This window comes from Suricata suricatta, chromosome 16 (genome assembly GCF_006229205.1).
Source record: "Suricata suricatta isolate VVHF042 chromosome 16, meerkat_22Aug2017_6uvM2_HiC, whole genome shotgun sequence".
Lineage (NCBI taxonomy): Eukaryota > Metazoa > Chordata > Mammalia > Carnivora > Herpestidae > Suricata > Suricata suricatta.
In genome coordinates this window covers 38,121,253-38,133,932 of record NC_043715.1, presented here as the reverse complement: position 1 = coordinate 38,133,932, position 12,680 = coordinate 38,121,253, and the positions used below count along the sequence as shown (strand labels likewise).

The window sequence follows — 12,680 nt, the reverse complement described above, 5'->3', positions numbered from 1 at the left end:
GGGGGGGGGGCTGCTATTCCTTCCTCCACCTCCTTCCCTTGCTCTTCATTTCTCCTGCTTTTTCTCCTTCCTCTTTGCCTTTCTTCCTTCTCTGCAGCCCGCAAGGTGGCCAGACAGAGGAGGATCACAGCCTGTGCCAAGTGGGGACAATTACCCAGCAGGCTCTGCAGGTCCCCTGTCACCCCCTTTCCTGAAAGGCAGCCTGCAGATCCGGGAGTCCGAGAGACGGTTCAGCTAGGAAGCTTGAGTTTGCAAGAGCAGGAGTCAGCTGAGAGCCTGGCCCTGAGCCCTACACCCTGCAGTGAGGCCCCGGGTTTGTGCAGGTCCCAGGAGCCCTACTTCTGTTTGCAGAGTCCTTTGCCCTTAGAACTAAGTCCTTATGCCCTCACTCCTTAGGAAGTCTTTGCTTTTTCCCAAACACCTGGGAGGTAGGCGTGGCAGGAGCTTCTCCCCTCCTTCTCCCCACCCACCGTGCCCAGGAGGAACTCAGAGCTGAGACCTGGAGCCAGGGTCATGGTCACAGGAACAGCACGTGGCTCAGCAGGGCCTCGCTGTCTGTGACCTCACTCGTCCTAACATGAAAAACTGCAGCGCAGGCCTCTCCCAAGGGCAGACCAGCACCCTCACTGACGGTTCTCCCCATGGGGCTGTGTGGGAGGGGGGCTTCACAGCTGTCCCGCGTCATTGTTGGGAGTCTGCTTTGTCATTGACCCGGATGTGGGGAAAAGGGGGTTCCAGTGGTGGCCAGGACGCCCCGTGGTGATCCTGTGGGAAGACTAAGGTTTGCAGGCTCTGGGACCTAATCCTCCTCAGGTTTTCAGACCCAGCAGGACAGTAGGTACGGACCACCTCCATCAGCCCCGGGGCAGAGCAGGCCCCCCCCCCATTCTGCTCCCCAGGTTCAGCTGAGCAGTCACCCTCTTGGTCACCCCCTCGGCTTTTAAGTTGTTCTTTAAAAATAAAAACAGCCACCTTGGAAATCTGAGTGCTCCGGGAGGCTGAGACAAGGCCTGAGTCTCCAGCCTTGGAAACTGACCCAGGGCAGCTCCCGGGGCCCTGTCCCCTCAGCCAGGATTCACTGCCCAGACCCTCTCTGTACTCACCGCCCTCCGTCCTGGCCCCTGGAATCATCTCATCTGCCTATCTCTCCTCCCCACGCACCTCTCGTTCCCTCTGTGGCCTGTTTCTTCCTCTCTCTGTCTCTGGTGGTCTGTCTCTCCCTGTCTCCTTGTCTCTCCGTGTCTCCCTCTGTCTCCTCCAAGCCCTGATTCTTCTCTCCTTCCCCGGTCTTTCTCCTATTGTTCTCATCTCTGTGTTCCTCCTCCCCCTGCTCCCTCTCCTCACCCCTGCCAGCACAGGACTTGGGACCGAAACAGGGCTCTGTCCTCCGTCTGCATCCATTCCCCACTCTCCATCCCAGTCCTGGGGTGCTCCTCCATACTCCCCTTACTTGGGGGAAGGGGAAGGGGAATCTGAGAAGGCTGTAGTGTGCAAAATCCCTTTACAGGGAGTCTTGGGAATTGGAAACCAGAGCACTTACCTTCTGAACCTTCACTTCCGGAAATGCAGAAATCCAAAGGAGGGTTTACTCTGATGTTGCTTCTGGCGGCAGGGCACAGCCAGGCCGTTCTCCCTCCTTCCGACCCCTCTGCCAGTGCCCCCTGCTGCCCTGCTGCGCCCACAGGCCCCAGGGCAGGAGAGCTCCCCCCCAACCCCCACCCCAACAGGGACACGTCCACTCCTTCTTCTCTTCCTTTTGGGAGAGATTCACGACAGTGTGGTGCAGGTAATTCCCACTTGTCTAGAAGTGAATTCCATTATGCACCCAGCTTATTGTTTTATATTTATATCAGATGTATAATTTTTACTTAGTGGTTGAGTTTAGTTAATGATGATGATAAATACTGCTGAGAGGGCTGCTGCCTCCTGACATGCTGATTACGTGATGCGCTGGCTTTCCTCTCCTCGGACACGTCCCCGTGGCCAGGCCTCAGGAGGCAGGAGTGCTCGGGACCCCCAGGAAGGGCAGGACGGAACCCCACCGGTGACGGGAGGTCAGGGAAGGCTGGCGTGGCAGCCTGCTCCACGCGCCTTCTGTGTGGTTCCCTCGGGTGGAGTCGAATCTTTGCACCTGCACTGACTCCTGTGAGGTCACAGCCTTGGCAGAGTCCCATCTAACTTGTCAGAGCTCCGGCTTCCTCCAGCGCAGAAGGGAAATCATTGAGTCAGCCTCCCAGGACATGGAGAGGGTCAAATGCAATGAATGGGAAAATGGTTCATAAACATGCACGTATTAGGTACGACCAGTTTTTTATTCTTGACATTCCCAGGACATTGGGCTAGGGAAGTTTGTAGGGAACTCTTGTAATTTTGAGAGCTTCTGTTTCACATGAACATGCGGCTCTACCCAAGAGTCCCCTTCGTTCTGCATGAATGAAGTTTTTCGGTTCATTCACCTGTCCGAAAGTATGCCCTTGGCCTTGAGCTCTGGAGCGATGAATTGTCATGTCACTGCTTGAAGTGGTTCTTTTCTGTTGAGGGGAGAGAGAGTGGGGGTGTCCATGGGGAGGCAGTAGCAGCGGATCTGGGAGGGCTCACCTCGTGGGGAGAAACTTTCCACCGGGTCATTTGGGGAGAAATGAGATGCAGTGCCCCGGTCCGCCCCTCACTCACTCGTTGGCCTCCACTCCCGCCTGTGTCTGTGCATCTTTGCAGCTGTTGATCTGGTTTGGATGGGAGCCCCCCACCCCGACTCGGGGTTCAGCTGCCTCCGATACTGGGCTTCAGGTCCGCTTGTCCGTGAGAGAAGAGCGACAGTGGCGGTGCACTCTTGGAGAGGGGTGCTCGCGTGTGGGCGCTGCCTGAGTGGCTCCAGGGCAAGGAGACATGCTCTGTGGGGTTTCCTTCTCTCCTCCTTTCTTCCTCGGGGGTGGGGGTGGCACCCATCCATCCCAGAGGCCCTTCCCCTTGAAGTAGCCCCACTCAGAGAGAACTCATCCAGGAAGGACTTTGGATCAGACCCCAGGCCACCTGCTTTGCTCTGGAGTCTGGATCCATGTAGATGTTTTTGGGCAACTAGTAGGAGGTTGGAAGAAGTCATCTTTGGTATTGTCCATTCATTCATTCATTCATTTGTCCTCTGGATATATGTTGAGTGGCTACAGTGTGCCGGACACTAGGGTTCCAGCAGACACTAGAGGGTGGGGGGGGGGCTGGCCACACAAAGCTGACCATCCCTTAGATCATCCTGGAACGTCTGGCTGTAAGCAGTGATTCCAGTGCTGTGTCTGGTAACAAGAAGGAAGAGGGTGCTAAGGAGACGAAAGCTGGGGCCGAAGCAGCCCCACCTGTGGCCCAGGGAGGGGTGTGCTGACTCAGCTGCCACTTGGTTGCATCTGCCTTGGGATATCCAGCAGAGCAGACAGTAGTGGAAAGTGAAGGGCGAGAGACCTTGGCACTTTCTAGAAGCTGATGGGCTGGAGAGGAAGCAGGGCCAAGACCAGGGAGGACTTGAGGGTTGCTTTGAGGAATCTGAGCTCTTACAAGCTGGCTGGGAAGGCCCTGAGGGTGTAGCAGTGTTGAGGGGGCGGGGGGGGGGGGGGGGGGTAAACCGACTAGCTTGCTGATCAGTGGGGATGTGGGGCTGGGAGTGGCTTCTTCATGGAGAATAGGTGGGAGGGGCTGGAGCAGGGGCTCACTGAGGAGGAGGGGGTGCGGGTGGCTGCCCAGGTGGGTGTTGGAGGGGCAGAAGGACAGACACAGCCTGTTACAAAGGCTGGTAACCAGCTTCTTGCTGCTGGATGTGACCTCCCACTACTCTCCTCCCAAAGGAGACAGTGAGTACCTATTGCTCACCCACTATGTGCAAAACTGTGACAGTGTTGGGGCGCCTGGGTGGCAAAGTCAGTTGAATCTCCACTTCTTGATTTCAGGTCAGGTCATGGTCCTGGGGTCATGGGATTGAGCCCGACATCAGGCTTCATGCTGAGCATGGAGCCTGCTTAAGAGTCTCTCTCCCTCCCTCTCTCTTTCTCTCTCTCTCTCTCTCTCTCTCTCTCTCTCTCTCAATCTCTCTCAATCTCCCTCTCTCTCCCTTTGGCCCTCCCCAACTCAGTCCTGTGTTTGAGTGCTCTCTCTCTGTTTCTTTCTCTCTCTCTAAAATTAAATAAATAAATAAATAAAACTTTGACAATGTAGACCAGAGTCCTTGCCCTGGAGAATTCAGACAAGAGCATACAGAAAGTTAAATAGCAGCGAGGAATTCAGGATAAGTGTTCGCAGTAGCCTGACTTCCTGAGGCTCCGTCTGTGTGATTACCTGCCAGGTCCAGGTAGAGGACGGCGTCTGCCCTCGCTCTCAGGGAGGAGAGGCCCCTGCAGGCCAGCATGGTGGGGACAGGGACCGGCTTCTCACCCAGCCCACCATCCCTATCCTCAGTCGACTTCCCACTGTCCCCTGAGACAGTGACCGGAGACACCCAGGGTCCCCTCCCCTCCTTGCCGGACCTGGAGATGAACTGTCCCACGGTCTGGGAGGACTCCATGTGTCCAGCCAGGGATTTTGCTCCTTTGGCCCAGGAAGAACGGACTAAGCGATGCCTTGGCCGGTGCTGATGAGGAGATCCTGCCTGGAGGACTGAGCGTGCTTCCACCGTAATTTACCCTTTTCTCAGAAAAGTTGTAAGATAGGGAAGTAGACACGGGAGGACCCTACTCATCCCATGCCCTGCCTCATACAGATGGGGATACGAGGCCTCGGGAAGGAAGGCGCCACACCGCTTGGCATCCACCACCACGCCTGGCGTGTGTGGGTCCTCAGTATGGATTGGCCGACTGAAAGCTCCTCTCCTTCTCCTGTAATGCTCCCCGCCCTCACAGCGTTTCTAAGTTTAGGGACAGTTTAGTTTCATGTGGAGGGAAGACCCAGTGGGGAGAAGTCCAAGGCTCAGCCTAAGGAGATAACTCCTCACTGCTGGTGCTGAAAAGAAAATGGCGGTCTGAATAGTTGGTGAGGTCCCTGTCACGGCGGTGGGGAGTGCGTGTGTCGGGAGCCTCAGAAACCGCCACAAGGCCAGGGGTGGTGTGCAGGGTGACGCCAGGTCTCCCCAGGACCCCATGCCTCTCAGCACCAAAGCTCTCCAGTTTTCCTCAGAACAGGATTCTGTTCCCACCAGGGAGGTGGGCCTTCCTTTTCTTTCAGTGTTCGTTTTCTCCTCAGTCACCAGACTGGTGGCCTTCTGAGATGGCGGTGTGATTCACAAAGCTCGCTGGCGTGTGGCAGGGGCGCCACCGGGGGCCGGAGCTGGTCACACTGGCGCAGGGCCCGTGGGCGGTGGCGTCCACAGGGGCCCCCGCGCTCTGGGAGTGGCCTGGCCGAGCCGCTAGGTTTTTCTTCTCTGGGAGTCTCTGTGCCTCAGTGGGCTTTCGTGTCTGCCACCAACCCCTGTCCTCCCATAGCTGCCCCAGGCAGGGCCATTTCTGGATCGTTGCCTCTTGCGGACTTAATTCTGTGAGAGCCACCATGACAGCACAGTGCCCAGGGTGTGGGCTCATGTTGCTGACTGCGGCTCAAGGACCACCTTCAGGAGAGAAGGGGCTCTGGGGCCTACCTCTGTTTCCACAAGGCCAGGCTTCTCCTCACATGTCAGGTGGGGGGACATAGGTCGTGTGGGTTCCTCCTCCCTTCCCGCATGTTCAAAATGAAGCCCTTTTGATGGGAACCCTGTGCATCCGGGCACCCGGGGCATCTCTGGACAGTGGGCTCGTCTGGCTCAAGCCTCGTCACTCTCTGCCCCAGCTCCTCTCTGGGAGGAGGGCCGGCCCGCCAGGACGCTCTGGCCTGCCCGGGCCATGTGTCCCCTCGCGAGAGCGGCTGGCGGGCCTTCTTTGCCCAGGTCTGAGAGGATTCTCGGGGTGCAGGACTTGCAGCGCCGCCGTCAGGGCAATTCCGGGCAAACCGTGACTCCTGGTCACTCTCCATCGCCGGCTGCGTCACGTACCCCTGCCCGTAGGGATGTGTGTCCTGGAAAGACTCTTCCTGTCCAGGGTCCAGTGGCCTCAGTGTTGGGATGTCACTGCTGGTTCTTGACTCTCAAAGGGAGACTCAGGAATGGGAGGAAAATCACACTTGACCAGGATGGAAGAGCCTGTGGGGGGTGGGGGTATCTATGCATCTTCAGGGGATCTTATATGTGAGGTCATGGCACTGCCCCCCCACCAGTGTCAAATTGATAGGAGGCAAATCTTTAAAATTCTGGAAGTAAATTCCACAAACAAAGCTTCCTTTTCTTCTGTGAGACTTTGTCTTCAGTTTTGTTCCGTTTGGGTCACGCCGTCCACTCGGCACTGTAGCATTCGGGCCACCTGACACACTTCACCCAGCGGTCTTCTGGCACAAACACATTGAGAAACTGATGGGAAATAGTCACTTTTTCCCTTTGTCTGGCTTAACACATTTACTTACCGGAGGGCTGGCCCTGCCTGATGATTCACGAGACCAGCCCAACTAGCCTCAGGGTTAAGTTAAACAACCTAAGTTACAAGGAAAATAAAAAAAAAATCACTTTATTCCATTAACACAACTGCTCTCCCGGCTTTGCGTCTCTGGATGTGTCTGTTCTAGAACCCACAGCCACTCAGCCCTGCTCTCCACCTGCTTGGGAAGCGCACACTAGATTTATACCCCAAGTTACGTTGCTTCCAGAAAGACAAGATCCCTGTTGAATGCCCATGAAGCTTATGCTGAGTAAATATTGACAAAGTAGTCTAAAGAGCAAACACTTTGACATTTGTAAGGTCCACTGGAAGGTCTTGTATATATTTATACAGCAGGAATGAGCACCGCATACCAATTTTCCTGAACTTCTTCTGACATAATTCTGCATAGATCGTGTGTGTGTGTGTGTGTGTGTGTGTGTGTGTGTGTGTGTGTATGCAAGGGCCAAGAAAATGACTGAATGTTCACATGGCAGATGGGGCCAGGGCTGGGTCAAGGTCTTCCCTCCCATCGGGAGCAAACCAGGGCCTATCCCTTGGTGGGAAAACCTACTGTAAGCTTTTAGGAGACCTAGTTTTCCAGGAGGAAGAAAAAAAAATAATCCGCAAAACCTTGCTTTTAATTTATTGCAATTGACGTACTTTCTTTTTACTTCGTAAAAATTTTATTGATGTTTTCGTACTTTATATTTATTAAAGATTGAGCCTCAAAAATGTAATGAGTAAAAAATGCTTGCTTAATTTAAATTGTGAATCTGTCTGTTAAGAAATGCATTAGGGGTAGGAGAAGCATAAGACATATTAATTGACAGACAGGAACTGCTGTCTCTGAGGTTGATACAAGTAATTTATTACTTTAGAAATGAATGCCACCTCCAGAATGTGCTTCATTAATTTCAAATTTAGTTTTAATTTCAAGCTGTTGCCCCTTGAGAAGAATAAGGTGGCAAATTATGTTTGAAGAGCAGATTTTTTTTTTTTTTTGCTCCAAAGAAACACCACATTTTAACTATTTAATTTTACAAATACACGTGCCCGTCTCCTTTGCTGCGTTTTTCCTGAGATTCGAGGAAACATTTTCTAGGTAAGGTCAACACTTAACTAATGCTTTTTCTTTCTTTCTTTCTTCCCTCCTTCTTCCCCGTCCATCCCGCCTTCCCACCTGTTACCACGGCAGCGTATGTTTCCGACGAGTTAAAGGCTGCCGCCCTGGTCGAAGAAGATATTGACCCCGAGGAGAGCACGGCAGATGGGGAGCCCTCGGCTAAGTACATGTGCCCGGATAAGGAGCTCGGCAAGAGCTGTCCCAGTTACCAGAACTCCCCGGCGGCTGAGTTTTCCAGCCACGAAATGGACAGCGAGTCCCACATCAGTGAGACCAGTGACCGGATGGCCGACTTTGAAAGCGGCTCCATCAAGAATGAAGAGGAGACCAAGGAGGTGGCGGTCCCCCTGGAGGACACGACCGTGTCGGATAGCCTGGAGCAGATGAAGGCCGTGTACAACAACTTCCTCTCTAACTCCTACTGGTCCAGCCTGCACCTCAACCTGCACCAGCCGTCGTCGGAGAAGAACAATGGCAGCAGCAGCAGCAGCAGCAGCAGCAGCAGCAGCTGCGGCAGCGGCAGCTTCGACTGGCACCAGAGCGCCATGGCCAAGACCCTGCAGCAGGTGTCGCAGAGCCGCGTGCTGCCCGAGCCCAGCCTCTTCAGCACCGTGCAGCTGTACCGGCAGAGCAGCAAGCTCTATGGCTCCATCTTCACGGGCGCCAGCAAGTTCCGGTGCAAGGACTGCAGCGCCGCCTACGACACGCTGGTGGAGCTGACCGTGCACATGAACGAGACGGGGCACTACCGCGACGACAACCACGAGACCGACAACAACAACCCCAAGCGCTGGTCCAAGCCCCGCAAACGCTCCTTGCTGGAGATGGAGGGGAAGGAGGACGCCCAGAAGGTGTTGAAGTGCATGTACTGCGGCCACTCCTTCGAGTCCCTCCAGGACTTGAGTGTCCACATGATCAAAACGAAACACTACCAAAAAGTGCCTCTGAAGGAGCCCGTCACTCCCGTCACAGCCAAAATCATCCCTGCCGCCCGGAAGAAGGCTTCGCTGGAACTGGAGCTCCCCAGCTCCCCGGATTCCACGGGCGGGACCCCCAAGGCTGTGATGTCAGATACCAACGATGTGCTGCAGAAGAACTCCAACCCCTACATCACGCCAAATAACCGGTACGGCCACCAGAACGGGGCCAGCTACGCGTGGCACTTTGAAGCCCGTAAGTCCCAGATCCTGAAGTGCATGGAGTGCGGCAGCTCCCACGATACCCTGCAGGAGCTCACCGCCCACATGATGGTCACCGGCCACTTCATCAAGGTCACGAACTCGGCCATGAAGAAGGGCAAGCCCATCATGGAGACGCCTGTCACGCCCACCATCACAACCCTGCTAGACGAGAAGGTGCAGTCCGTGCCCCTGGCCGCCACCACCTTCACGTCCCCCGCCAACACCCCTGCCAGTGTCTCCCCGAAGCTGAGCGTGGAGGTCAAGAAGGAGGTCGACAAGGACAAGGCAGTCCCTGACGAGAAGCCCAAGGAAAAGGAGAAGCCCTGTGAAGAAGAGGAGAAATACGACATCTCTTCCAAATACCACTATTTGACTGAGAATGACTTAGAGGAGAGTCCCAAGGGCGGACTGGATATCCTGAAATCCCTGGAGAACACCGTGACATCCGCGATCAACAAGGCGCAGAACGGCACCCCCAGCTGGGGGGGCTACCCCAGCATCCACGCCGCCTACCAGCTCCCCAACATGATGAAGCTGTCCCTGGGCTCGTCGGGGAAAAGCACGCCCCTGAAACCCATGTTTGGCAACAGCGAGATTGTGTCTCCCACGAAAACCCAGACCCTGGTCTCTCCCCCCAGCAGCCAGACCTCGCCCATGCCCAAGACAAACTTCCACGCCATGGAGGAGCTGGTGAAGAAGGTCACTGAGAAAGTTGCCAAAGTGGAGGAGAAGATGAAGGAGCCAGAGGGCAAGCTGTCTCCGCCAAAGCGGGCCACCCCGTCCCCGTGCAGCAGTGAAATCAGTGAGCCCATCAAGATGGAGGCGTCCAGCGACGGGGGCTTCAAAAGCCAGGAGGACAGCCCCAGCCCCCAGCGGGACGGCTGCAAGGAGGGGAGCCCCCCGGAAGAGCCGGTGGAGAACGGCAAGGAGCTGGTGAAGCCCGTGAGCGCGGGCCTGAGCAGCAGCACGGCCATCATCACCGACCACCCGCCCGAACAGCCTTTCGTTAACCCTCTGAGCGCCCTCCAGTCAGTCATGAACATCCACCTGGGCAAGGCTGCCAAGCCCTCCCTGCCTGCCCTTGACCCCATGAGCATGCTTTTCAAGATGAGCAATAGCCTGGCTGAGAAGGCGGCAGTGGCCACGCCACCGCCCCTGCAGTCCAAGAAGGCGGACCACCTCGACCGCTATTTCTACCACGTCAACAACGACCAGCCCATAGACTTGACAAAAGGGAAGAGTGACAAGGGCTGCTCTTTGGGTTCAGTGCTTTTGTCACCCACGTCCACATCCCCGGCAACCTCCTCATCCACGGTGACAACGGCAAAGACATCTGCCGTCGTATCATTCATGTCAAACTCGCCGCTACGCGAGAATGCCTTGTCAGATATATCCGATATGCTGAAGAACTTGACAGAGAGCCACACGTCAAAGTCCTCCACTCCTTCCAGCATCTCCGAGAAGTCTGACATTGACGGGGCCACTCTGGAGGAGGCCGAGGAGGCGACGCCCGCGCAGAAGAGGAAGGGCCGCCAGTCAAACTGGAACCCCCAGCACCTGCTGATCCTCCAGGCGCAGTTTGCCGCCAGCCTCCGGCAGACCTCCGAGGGCAAGTACATCATGTCAGACCTGAGCCCCCAGGAGCGCATGCACATCTCGAGGTTCACCGGGCTCTCCATGACCACCATCAGCCACTGGCTAGCCAACGTGAAATACCAGCTTCGAAGGACAGGTGGAACAAAGTTCCTCAAAAACTTGGACACCGGCCACCCCGTGTTCTTTTGTAATGACTGTGCGTCGCAAATCAGGACTCCTTCCACGTACATCAGTCACCTGGAGTCACACCTGGGCTTCCGGCTCCGGGACTTGTCCAAACTGTCCACCGAACAGATTAACAATCAAATAGCACAAACCAAGTCGCCCTCAGAAAAATTGGTGACGTCCTCCCCGGAGGAGGACCTGGGGACCTCCTACCAGTGCAAACTTTGCAATCGGACCTTTGCGAGCAAGCATGCGGTTAAACTTCACCTTAGCAAAACACACGGGAAATCCCCGGAAGACCACCTTCTGTATGTTTCTGAGTTAGAGAAGCAGTAGCATTTGCTTTTGATTAAAATGACTGTAATTTGCTTTGAGGGAAACTGTTGCAGGCACCTTAAGGCCCCTCTGTCTTGTTCTTGGCACACGTTCTTATTTTAACCGCAGAGAATCACTGGGCAGGACCGTTTTGTATAACTGTACAGTGTTTAATAGAGGTGCGTAATCAGCTGTTGTTACTGGTAAAATATGAAGGTTAAAACGCAGTGGTAAGTGTTTGGAACTTTGTGTAAATGGGATTTAGTTGTGAGCATCCCCTGATGCTTCAAGCTGCATGCATTAACAGACAGTTTAATTAAGCATTTATAACGAAATCGGGCACACTTTTTCCACACGGCTCGAGTGTGCTGGCATTTCTCACCCTTTCATCTTTAGCCCTCTGAGTACTTTGAAGCACTTTTGCATTAATTTGGTTAAAAAATAAAATAAAATAATAATAATGTATGAAGCTCTGTTTTTTAAACTCCTTACCAGCTTAGTTATAATTAATAATATGAACCTCCATTTATGCAGGTCTGCAGGGGTATAACACGCCTTGAAATTTAAAAGAATATTATTTTCACATTGAAACATAGATGTATATATTGTATAGATTTCAGACTCTCTTATGAAAAATGTGATTGTGGTTAAAAATGACCTTTTTTCCTGCATTTATAGCAACAGTGTTTTATGTACCTGCTATGCTCTGGGCATAAACCGTGCCTATGTATAGTGTATATTTCTTTTTCTTTTTTTTTTAAGGTCTATGGGTTTTGTTTTGTTTTTTACATGCAAACATTGTAAATTATACAGAAGATACCACAGATAGCATTTATAAAGTATACAGAAACATTATCTGAAAGCAAAGTATGATTCTCTGTTTTGCTATACAGTACATCTATATTGATAGAGGTTCATGTTTAAATTATACATATTTATTAGCATCATGTTATCATTTGTTTTGAGCAGTCAGAATAAACGAGGCCAGGAAATACATCCATGGCAGGCATCATAAATATTTTGCACATGATTTTTAAAGGTATTTATTAGAAATCAAAGAACGCTCAAAATAAACTCAGTGCTCAAAGGGTTAAGTCTATTTGAAAAGGAAAAAAAAAGAGCAAGAGCAACAAGGCGAACTTGTACTGTATTTCCTAAGCATTGATAAAGCCTTTAAAATGTTTGTACTGTAATACTTTGCTTAAAAGTCACGAGGCATTCTGTGATACAACCTCTTTCACTTACTTAGAAGCCCTCTCGGTTGCTATTTCATATTGTAGGATGCCTTTTTCTTTCGATTGGTAACTTTCTGTTTTGTTCCTCCTAATTATTCTCCCAAGATCCCACACTGCAGCTTTATCTTTAGGCTTATGAAAGGTAACCCGTGGTTACCGGCTCTCCAAGTGATTCTGTTCTTCTCCATTTTTGGCAGTTAATTTGCAGAAGTAACTGACAGCTGACACCATACGAGAACCTATGTATAAAATATTGGCATGTAAACAGCACAGACACTGTAACACACTCTGTGCCCTGTTTTGTTGTTGACAATGAACCACCATTATGTGACTCTTCATATAACCCTTTTTTCTACGGCAGCATTAAAATTGTCTTTTTGCTATAATTTTGTGTTGCGTTCACAATTATGTCTGAAATGTGCTACGACTAACGAGCACATTAAAATTAAATTGTATGCGATCTGTTTATGACTGAGTTGGTTGCTCTGACTGCCAGGTGCTGGCAGTCGGAAACTGCCCGTAAATCACGGGAGTTTTAGTGAACTTTGGCGTGTGGAGAGCAGGGAGCCCTCTCCGAGGCTGCGTGGAC

The 12,680-nt window shown here is 52.8% G+C and overlaps 2 protein-coding genes across 2 annotated transcripts in view; one reads left to right on the top strand and one right to left on the bottom strand.

Annotated features, from left to right (window-relative positions):
* Positions 1–4,543, bottom strand: part of LOC115279742 — an 80,671-nt gene extending 76,128 nt beyond the window's left edge. Inside the window, exon 1 of the mRNA XM_029924255.1 lies at positions 4,318–4,543. Coding sequence (XP_029780115.1) covers positions 4,318–4,543 — 226 coding nt within the window. The remainder of the gene's footprint in view (positions 1–4,317) is intronic.
* Positions 4,544–7,598: 3,055 nt separating this feature from the next.
* TSHZ3 (teashirt zinc finger homeobox 3) lies at positions 7,599–12,477 on the top strand. Its single transcript, XM_029924254.1, has one exon. The coding sequence runs from the start codon at positions 7,599–7,601 to the stop codon at positions 10,875–10,877; it is 3,279 nt and encodes a 1,092-aa protein (XP_029780114.1). The 3' UTR covers positions 10,878–12,477.
* Positions 12,478–12,680: the final 203 nt, after the last annotated feature.